A 10486-nucleotide genomic window follows, 5' to 3' on the forward strand; every position below is an offset into this window, starting at 1 on the left:
TAACTGTCCAGAGAATTCCTAGGCCACTCCCACATGCCCCAGACATAGGCACAGGCACAGAAAGGATCAGGGAGGCCCCTACACTTTGGCCTGGAGGTATTCACCAAATTACTTGTATGGGTAAGCACTGAAGGAGAGCACTTACTTACACAAGTCAGTTTACAAAGAGGAAAAGTGCTGTCTTTTGTTGTTGTTAGTTCCCGGCAATGAAGAAAAGCTCTGTCATTACACTAGCTGGATACAAGCTTGAGGAACAGATGCCTCACAGTCTAAATTCCAGCCATAACACGTTAAAATATCGAAATGTCCAAGTTTCAACAAAAGGTCACAAAACATAAAAAGAAATAGGAAACGATGGTCCGGGCAAAGGAAGAAGATTAAAGCATTAAAAACCACCAGTGAGAAGTCCCATACCTGGGATGCATCAGACAAAGACTTCTAAAATACAGTCCTAAATATACCCAAAGAACTAAAGGAAAACATGGACAAAGAATGAAAGGAAATCAGGAAAACAGTAGATTTTATCAATAGAGAGATTAAAATTATGAAAATTATGAAACAGAGTTGAAGAGCACAGTAACAGAAATTTAAACTTCCCTAACAGCAGACTGGAGCTAGAAGAAAAAGAATCAGCGTACCTGAAGATACGACAATTGAAATCATTCAATCTGAGGACCAGGAAAAAGAAACCGAAGAGAAGGGAACAGAGCCTGAGGAACCTATGGGAAACTGTCAACATACCAAAATACGCATTGTGAGACTCCCAGACAAAGAAAAAGGGCAGAGGGAGTATTTAAAGAAATGGCTGAAAACTTCCCAAATTTAACAGAAGAGATTAATATAAACATCCAATACATTTAAACTCCAAACAGGATAAACCCAAATAGACCTATGTGGTGACATATCAAAATCAAACTGTCCAATGCCAGAGAGAGAGTTCTGGCAGCTACAAGAGAGAATCAACATGTGATGTATGTGGGAGCTTCAATAAGAGTAAGGGCCAATTTCTGATCAAAAACCACAGAGGCAAGAAGTAACCAGACATCATAAAGTGCTGTCAGCAAAATATTGCCAACCAAGAATTCTGTATCCAGCAAAACTATCTTTCAAAAAGCACAGGGGCCTCCCTGATCCTTTTTCTGCCTATGTCTTGTCTGAGGCATGTGCAAGTGGCCCTCAGATAAATGGAAGCTGAGGGAGTTCGTCACTACTAGACTGGTCCTATAAGAGATGCTAAGAAGAGTTCTACAAGTTGAAAAGAAAGGACAATAGACAATAAATGGAAGCTGCATGAAGAAAGAATGATCTTCGATGAGGTTAACTTCATCGGTAATTGAATGCCAGCACTAATCTATTTTGGGTTTGTAACTCCACTTTTTACTCCTATAGGATCTAAAAAGTAAATGTATAAAATCAGTGGTTGTAGACGCATAATGTATAAACATGTAATTTGTGATAAAAACTACATAAAGGTGGGAAAGAGGGTTACAGGTACATAGTTCGTAGATACTATTGAAGTTAAGTTAGTATCAAAGCAAACAAGATTCTTATATACTTAGCATGTTAAATTTAAGCCCCATGGTAACCACAAAGAAAATCTCAAAGAATATGCAAGCTCATAGAGACAGAAATTAGACTACAGGTTGCCCAGGGGTGGAGGCAGGGGGAACAGGGAATTAATGCATAATGGGTATAGGGTTTCTGTTTGGGGAAATGGGAAAGTTTTAATAATGGTAAGTGGTGATGGTACCACAATATTGTGAATGTGATTAATCCCAGTGAATGGTATGTCTGGGAGAGGCTGAGATGGGAAAGTTTGTGTTGTACATGTTTCCACACTAAAAGAAAGGAAGAAGGAGGGGGGGGGAGGAGAAAAGGAAGAGCAGCTAAAGAGACAATGACAATTAAATGCAATACATGATCCTGGATAGATCTAAAAAGGGAGGAGAAAAGGGTCAAAGGGACATTATTAGGACATATGAAAAAATTGGAATATAGACTGTAAGTTTTATATCAATGTTAAATTCCTGGAAATGGTTAACTACACTTAAGGTGGTTACACAAGTGAATATCCTTGTTCTTAAGAAATGTACATGGCAGTATTAAGTGTTCAAGGAACATGACTTACACAACCTACTCTAAAATGTTTGGAAAATAGATTAGATAGATTAATAGATAGATAAATAAACAGAATGAAATGACAAATGTGGCAAAATGTTAAAACTGGTGGATCTGAGTGTCTGAGGGGGATAGGAGTATGCTGGAATTCTCTGTATGGGATTGGTATTATTTTCTTAACTGTCCCGTAAGTTTGAAAGTATTTCAAAATTAAAAGTTAAAAAAAAAAACTAAAAACAAGCAGAGACAATCCACGTAAAGAAAAAAAACAGAACATTAAAAGTCCTAAGTCATTCTTCCTCTGACCTTGGAGAGGACTCAAGGCCAAACCTAACTTGTCCCTGCAAAAGACACCAAAGGCTCCAGTGAGTCAGCCCAGCTGCTCCCTCTCCACCAAGTCCCTGCAGCAGACAGAGCCAGACTGACAGCTCGGAGGTCCCAACAAATTCTAAGGAAACACAAGTTGAATATGTACATTTTCCACACACATGCAGAACTGGTGTCTGTGGACTCGGGGAAGCCCTGTGCACCATCTGCTCTACTCCACAGTAGATAACAAGCACTAGAGGTTTCCGTGCCCAGGAACGCTATCTCTATGGGAAATTCAGATTCTGACCTGGGAATCTGCTGCAGATCTCCAGGAACCACCTACAGAGAATCTCTCCCAATCCTCACTGCACAGAAGAACCCTGCTCTAGATGGTTTCTGAGAAGGGATTCTAGCTACAGTTAAGAAACTGACCCAGTTTTGAACAGGTGATCCCCTGGCAGTGTGTAGATGATTAATGGCAAAAGGCCACTCGATTTCAGACCATGTGGTAGGATCACTGCAGGGCCCCATACCCCGCCCTGGGCCACACCCGCCAGGCCACATAAGACGTACCTTTTGGTCCTCTGCATTGTCTCTGGATGCATCTTCATCTAATAACAGATGCCTCCATTTTTCTATGTTTTCCTACAATCAGATAAAAAGAAGTCAAAGCAATGGTCTCAATGCAGTTCAGATGTATTCAGAGGTTTTGGACACAGGACACTCAGATGATTTATTCAGATTTGAGCTCACAGTGGGAGCCCAGGGGCTCACCCTGAGCTGCTTCCTCACTCTGTCCCTCTCTGACAGTGGTCAGCGAGGGCCACCACCACCCACCCATCAGAAACCTGCCAGACCCTTCCCACTCACCAGCTCTCATCTACTCAGGTCACACTTGGTGTCTCTCTCTATTTCTCAATAGGAGAAAAAAATTAATACTGAAAAATACAAGAATGCTTATATACTCCTAATCCCCTCATCCAGAATTATTAACAACTGTAAACATTCGATCCTCTTTGTTGTGGTTTTGTTTTTTGCAAGGACATAACCATCAGCCCCAGTCTCATCTCCTTTCCCATCCTATAAGTGCCCACCAGTATGAGCTCAGGATACATCTTTCTGGTCCATATAGCACAAGTACATATTCATCTACTTGAATACATGAACCCATAAATGACCTATAGTATCTTTCTGAGCATTATAATTTGCATTGATGCTAGCCTTTATGCACCTTGCTTTTTCCGCTTAACATCCTGGATATCAGATACACTTCCATTTAACATCATAGGAATGTTGCCACTCAATATAGACATCATATGTTAATATCTAGCTCGTTGCTTTTAACAGCTAAACAGTATTCCATTGTACGCAGAGACTACATCTTATTGGTCTCTGTCCCTGCTGATGGGCATTCGGGTGTTTTCTCATTTTTCCCTCTTAAAAATGAGGCCAGACTAAAGTGGAATTGCCATATGATCCTATGGCATATACCTGGAAGAACTGACGGGGGGCGGGGGAGTGGAACAAATGGACACTTGCACACTGGTGTTTGGGCAGCAGTGTTCGAGATTTGCAATGGATGAAGGTGGCCTAAGGGTACATCAACTGAAGAATGGAAGGGGGAACTCTGGTGTATACATACAAGAGACTACTGAATGGAATGACACTGTGAGGCATGCAACTAGGTGAATGAACCTCGAGGAGAGTATGTTGAATAAAGTGTCAGAAACAAAAAGACAGATATTATTCCTTACTCATATTGACTAACTAAAATATATAAACTCAGATCATTGAAATCAAGAGATAGATTATCAGGTTAAGGCCTATTGCAAAGGTTCCCAGATTGTTAGCTCTTACAGGAGTGACATCTATTCCAGATTGTAACTTTATTTCTAAATTCTGAGAAGCTGAGCTATTTGTTTATAACCTGGTTGTTCCCTGGAATTTCAGGTATTTGTGTGATACCTGTGACTCAGAGTTAGAGCTCTGAAGCTATGAAAGTCAGCATTACCCCACACAGCAACTGTTAAAAAAAAGCTGAAAAACTGATCACACTTCGATTCTGGATAGGAATAAGGTAAATCACAATACAGGATAAAGGACGATATTGATTATTTTAAAATTTCAATTTCTGTATGAGGCCAAAGGAAGAGATGTTTATTAGGTGCAAAACACATATTTTTTGTAGCACAATAATTTAATTTGTATGGTCAGTTGATTTGAACACCATAATTATATGGAATCTTGAATAGGGAGTGAGATCTTGTTGGTTTGCTCAGGTTAGTGTGGTGCCCTGATACATCCCACAGTAAACTGGGCAGAGAATAAAAAAGTATTTGCAAAGCTCCCTGGAGAGACTGGGGAGAAAGGAAGAAATATTCAACTTCCCCACCTAGGGAATTCCTGATATTGTCGCAAGCAGTGGGGACAACCAATTCAACTTACTTAAAGCTTACTTCTAGGGCCACGGTGGCTCAGCAGGCAAGAATGCTTGCCTGCGACGCCAGAGGACCCAAGTTTGATTCCCGATGCCTGCCCATGTAAAAAAAAAAAAAGCTTACTTCTACAACAGAGACGCTAAGCCTACTTATAGTTATGCCTAAGAGTCACCCCTGGAGGATCCCTTTTTTTGCTCACATGTGGCCTCTCTCTCTAAACCAACTCGGCAGGTGAACTCACTGCCCTCCCCACATGGGACATGATTCCCAGGGGTGTAAATCTCCCTGGCAACATGGAACAGGACTCCCAGGGATGATGGCTTCATGGGATTGAGAAAGCTTTCTTGATCAAAAGGAGGAAGCAAGAAATAAGACAAAATAACACTTATGGTGGAAAGATTTCAAACAGAGTCAAGAGTTATCCTGGAAGTTATGCTTATATAACATACAGATATCCCTTTTTAGTTTATGGTGTATTGGAGTGGCTAGTGGGAAGTACCTGAAAGTGCTGAGTTGTGTTCTTCTTGAAGACGACTGTATAACTACATAGCTTATACAGTGTGACCATGAAAACCTTGTGGTTGACACTCCCTTTATCCAGGGTATGGACAGATGAATAAAAAAAGGACAAAATAAATAAATAAATAATGGGCGGGCAGATAAGGGGTAAAAAAAAATTGGGCAGATTGCTATATTTGTGGTCAATGAGAGGGAGGGATAAAGGGTATGGGATGTTTGAGGTTTTCTTTTTCCTCCTTATTTCCTTTTCTGGAGTGGCTCAAATGTGAAAATGATCATGGTGATGAATACACAACTATGTGATGCACTGTGAGCCATTAATTGTATACTTTGGATATACTGTATGGTACGTGAAGATAAGGATATCCCAATAAAAATAAAAACAAATAAATAAAAAACAAGGCCAGGAAAAATAGCTTCAAGCACCGGCACAGGTGTGTCCCTTTGGGTCCCACCCTAGAGAGTTATGGATGGTGACAGAGCATCTCCTCCTCTTTATCCCCAGCCACACCTGGTTCTAACCCTCACATTTCACTAAACAAGCACCCCCAGAACTGATCAACTGCTTACAGTTGCTTGTGTTCTTTGGTTCATTGCAAAGGGCTACTAAAGTGACCACCTAAAACAAAAATCTCGCCAACTCCTGCCCTCCCTTAAAACACACCTTATCCCCTGCAGGATAAGTGTAGACAGACCCCTGACACTCAAGACCCTTCGAGATCAGCCTCATCTCCCTGCCATTAAAAGTCCCAGAGCAGTGACCCTCCCCCTTACCTGGGCTGTGCAGACAGTCCCATCTCGCTGATGATTCCTCCTGTTCGCTCCCACTTCAGCCTTCCCTCAAGCCTTGGCCCACAGAGTGAAGCCCATCCTACCTGCTCTGGGATCCCCCAGTCTCCCGCCACACCGTCAGTTAGAACCCTGAGTTCACAGACTGTCACTAGCTTTGTCAGCCTGTCCTGCATCAGACGGAGGGGTGGTTTGGATCCTTTAATCACCAGCACCAGGCCCAGGGCTAGGAATTACCTGGTTAACAGATGCACGCTTTCACATATCAACCTTCTGTTCTAACCAGCTCATTTTTTTTTTAATGGAATAAAAACATAAAATATATAGGTTCTGTTATTGAAAATAAAATATAAAATTCATTATCTCTGAAAACAAGAGAATACTTACATCTGAAATGATCAAATTTGTAGGGTCTAATAATTCTGTCCACTGAAGAAATCTCTGAATAAAAGACTAAAGATAAGAAAAAGCACAAAGATGGTTAATGGCAGTGGAAAAACAAGGTGAGGAAGCTGAGGAAACATGGCCAAGAAACGACTCAGGAGTCTGTGCTCTTAACTCCTTCAATGTAAAATTGCTCCTGAGGGTTACAAGCCCAGACTTTTAGGTCAACCATCCCACACGTGATCTGAAAGCAAGGACCTAGAAAGATCTCAGAAAGTTCTCCTCACTCTCGCAGAGTGGCAAGGCTTCACTCAGTAACAGTAAAGGCTCAACAAATGCAGCTGGATTCAGCGATGGAAAAAGGGGGATGGTCTGCTCCAAACAGCCCCCAAATTTCCTTGTGGCTCCTCTTTGAGTCCTGGCTCTGCTGGGAAGTCTTGAGCTCCCTGCCCCTTCTCAATTTCCCCACCTGAAAAACGAGGCTCGGCCCCACTTTAGGTAGAAGCCTGAAGGCCAACATCCTAAGGCGGAGCGGTGCAGCGCTGGGGAGTGTTGTAGGTTTAAGATGCACATAGGCTTTTGAAGGCATCACACAATATCTCAATACTTTTTATATTGATTATACGTTGATATGCTATTTTGAATATGTTGGATTAAAAACAATATATTTTTAAAATTAATTTAATCTGGGGCAGTGCAAGGGCAGCTCAGGGGTAGAATTCTCGCCTGCCGTGCGGGACACCGGGATTCGATTCCTGGACCATGCACCTCCCAAGAAAGAAAAAAAATTAATTTAACCGGTTCCTTTTTACTTTTTTAAAATGTGGTTTCTAGAAAATTTTAAATGACCTCTGTGGTCCCACGACACCTTTCTTTGGCCAGCGCTGCCCTAGCCGCTGCGGGAGGCGCCGCCGGAGTTCCCGGATGTGGATGCGCGGCCGCCTGAAGCCGGGGGTGTCCGGCTCCCCGCCGCGGCGCATCCAGGGCTGGGAAGACGCTTCCTCTCCGGCCTGCTGCTCAGTACCAGCCTAGGCTGCAGAGAGCAGACGCCTGCAACGGGGTGGCCTCCTCGGCTGGGGCGATCTGAAGGGTGACCTTGTGGCGAGGCGCCCTGGCCCAGCCCTGGACAGCGGCGACGGCGGGGCTCAGCTGGGGTTTCCCTTTCGCCGTCTCCCAGGGCCTCCTAAGTCCCCCGGCCTGAGGCGGGGAAGCCCGAGGAGCGCGCTCCAGGCCTGTCTGCCGACGAGAAAACCGAGGCGCGGGGCGATCGCGAGGCTCGCCCGAAGTCACCGAGCGCGGGTGGGCAGCACGTGCCTGGGGCCAGTCCCCAGTCCCGGGTGACCGCGGCACGGCCCTCGCCCTCCCGCCCCAGCCGCGCCGGCCCCGCTGTACTTGGCGTTCGCTGATCCAGAAGCGCAAGTTGGGCTCCATGCGGGCGACTGCGCCGCGCACCCGGCGCCGCCGCCTCCCCTTCCTCCTCCTTCTCTTCTTCCTCTTCCTCCCCCTGGGACCTCCTCGTAGGTGAAGTGGCCGCCGCCGCCGGGCCGGGCGCGGAGGAGGAGCCGAGTGGCTGCCCCGCCCCGGGCCCGCCTCTGCTGGCCACCACGTGCGCCCTCCGCCTCCGGGCCCGCGCCCGCCTCTCCCGGGTCTGGCGCGCCCAAACTCGGATTCCGATCGCGGGGAGGGCCCACCTGTGAGCGCCCATGTCACAATATCTACCTGGAAGACCCCGTAAGGCGGCGCTTGGGGCCCTCAGAAGCCTGCCCGGCTCACCTGCCGCAACTTACCCTCGAAAATGCCTTTCATTGCCAGTAAAGTCCAGTGTTCCGGCTTTGGGTATGCAGAGGACCGGTTACGTACTTTGGGGGACCCAGAGCAAAATGAAAATGCGAGATTTCGTATTCAGGAACAATTAAGTAATTCATTTCACAGCTCACACACTTAACAGGAATGTGGGCCTCCATGGAAGAGGCTCCTGGCTGGCTAGGAAGAGGGGGGAGCATCGCGGCCACCAAAGCACCCATATGCTTCTTCAGGAAGAGGCACGGGGCGGAGGAGGGGCATACACGTCTCAGGCATTTCTGAAAGATGGCAACCCATACAGGAGGCATTTCATCAGTGCTCATTAAAAGATTAATAATGGGTACAGAGTTTCTGTTTGGAGCGATGGCAAGTTTTGTCAGTGGGTGGTGGTGATGGTAGCACAACATAGTAGTCAAGGGCGGTGCGATGGTGACTTAGTGGCAGAGTTCCCGTCTGCCATGCCGGAGACCCGGGTTCGATTCCCAGTGCCTGCCCATGCCAAAAAAGAAGTGGTCAAAATGGGAAATTATATGTTACCAGAATAAAAAAAATTTTTGAAAAGAAACCAGGGAATTTCAGGACATAACAGCTAAGTATTAAACCAAGCCTGGTGTCTCTTTAAGTGTGGGAGGCCATCACACTTTGTCCCAGTGTTTCTCCAGTGTTGGGACAAATGCCAGGGCCTTCCTTTGAGTGCCAGATCAAGTGCTAAATGATGAGGGGCCCAGCACCATAGTTTAGCTGTGTGGGTCACTCTCTCGAAGTCTATTCCTGTTTATAAGATGAGGAGAACACTTGTACCTGTCTCAAGGTTTTGTTGAAGATGAAATGAGATAATGCAGTGCTGGGCACATTGGAAGCACCCAGTCTTGACCATTCTCCCCTGAATGTTGCCTTGTCACCCCAAGAATATGAAAGCACTCATGGGACTTCTTCACTCCTACTTTTGCTCAGCTTGTATAAGGTCATTTTCCCTATGCCCACCTGACTTGCATTTCCATAGTCTTCAAGGGGTCATCTTCTCTTCCAGGAAGCCTTCCCTGAGCCCCATAGCTGGGTGAGGCCCCTCCACAGTGCTCCCACTCCTCCCTATCTGTGGTGCCATACTATTTAGCACACTGTTATTCCGTTGACTCCACCCTCAAATATGTCACAAACCCAGCCCAGCTGGCCTGTTTCTGCCTTGGACCCTGTTCCAGTTTGCTAAAATAGCTGGATTACAATATGTAAGAAATAGATCAGCTTTTTTTCTTTTTTTTTTTTTGCATGGGCAGGCACCAAGAATCAAACCCAGGTCTCCCACATGGCAGGTGAGAACTATTGCCCACCCTAGAGCAGCTTTTTTTTTTTTTTCAACGTGGGCAGGCACAGGGAAATGAACCTGGGTCTCCAGCATGGCAAATGAGAATTCTGCCACTGAGACACTGTCACGCTGCCCCTAGATCAGCTTTTACAAAGGGGGTTTATTAGGTTACAAATTTACAGTTCTAAGGCCATGAGAATGTCTCAATTTAAGGCATCAATAAGATGATACCCAGACTCTGAAAAAAGGCTGCTGGCATCTGGAACACCTCCGTCAGCTGAGAAGGCATGTGACTGGCATCTGATGGTCCTTGCATCCAGTTCATTGTTTTCAGCTTCTGATTCCAATGGCTTTCTTTTAAGTATCTGTGGGTTTTCTCCTAGCGTCTCAGCGGCAAACTTTGGATTTCATCTCTGAGCTTCTCTCAGCCCTCTCCAGGTTCTATGTATCCTTGCTTAGCATCTCCCCAAGCGTTCTGAGCTTTGCCCAAAATGTCTCTCAAAGGACAGCAGTAAGCAGATTAAGACCTACCTTGAATGGGTGGGTTCGTATCTCCATGTAAACAACCTAATCAAATAGGGCCCCACCCAACAACGTCTGGCCCCACAAGATTGTATTAAGAGCATGGCTTTTCTGGGGTACATAAGTTTCAAACCAGCACAGACACCTCCAGTTCCGTCTCAACAAAGCCAGAGTGATCCTCTTAGGACAAGATGGGGTCATGCCTCTTCTCAACATTTTCCTGATGTTTCCCATTTCAGAACAGGACCCAAGTCCTTAGCTTGCCCATAATGGCTCCTGGGGCCCTCCCAATTCTCCTCCA

General features: G+C 45.4%; 1 protein-coding gene across 3 annotated transcripts in view; it reads right to left on the reverse strand.

Moving 5' to 3' along the window:
• Positions 1 to 8108, reverse strand: part of SFXN4 (sideroflexin 4) — a 33662-nt gene extending 25554 nt beyond the window's left edge. For 2 of the 3 annotated variants that reach the window (XM_077126183.1, XM_077126182.1), the window contains exons 1-3: positions 7950 to 8108; positions 6561 to 6626; positions 3001 to 3072 (exon numbers count right to left, since the gene is read on the reverse strand). In XM_077126183.1, coding sequence (XP_076982298.1) covers positions 3001 to 3072; positions 6561 to 6626; positions 7950 to 7988 — 177 coding nt within the window. In that variant the 5' untranslated portion in view covers positions 7989 to 8108. The other variant, XM_077126184.1, reaches the window with a different exon arrangement.
• Between the last annotated feature and the right edge of the window lie 2378 nt (positions 8109 to 10486).

The sequence above is a fragment of the Tamandua tetradactyla genome, chromosome 13, assembly GCF_023851605.1.
Source record: "Tamandua tetradactyla isolate mTamTet1 chromosome 13, mTamTet1.pri, whole genome shotgun sequence".
Taxonomy (NCBI): domain Eukaryota; kingdom Metazoa; phylum Chordata; class Mammalia; order Pilosa; family Myrmecophagidae; genus Tamandua; species Tamandua tetradactyla.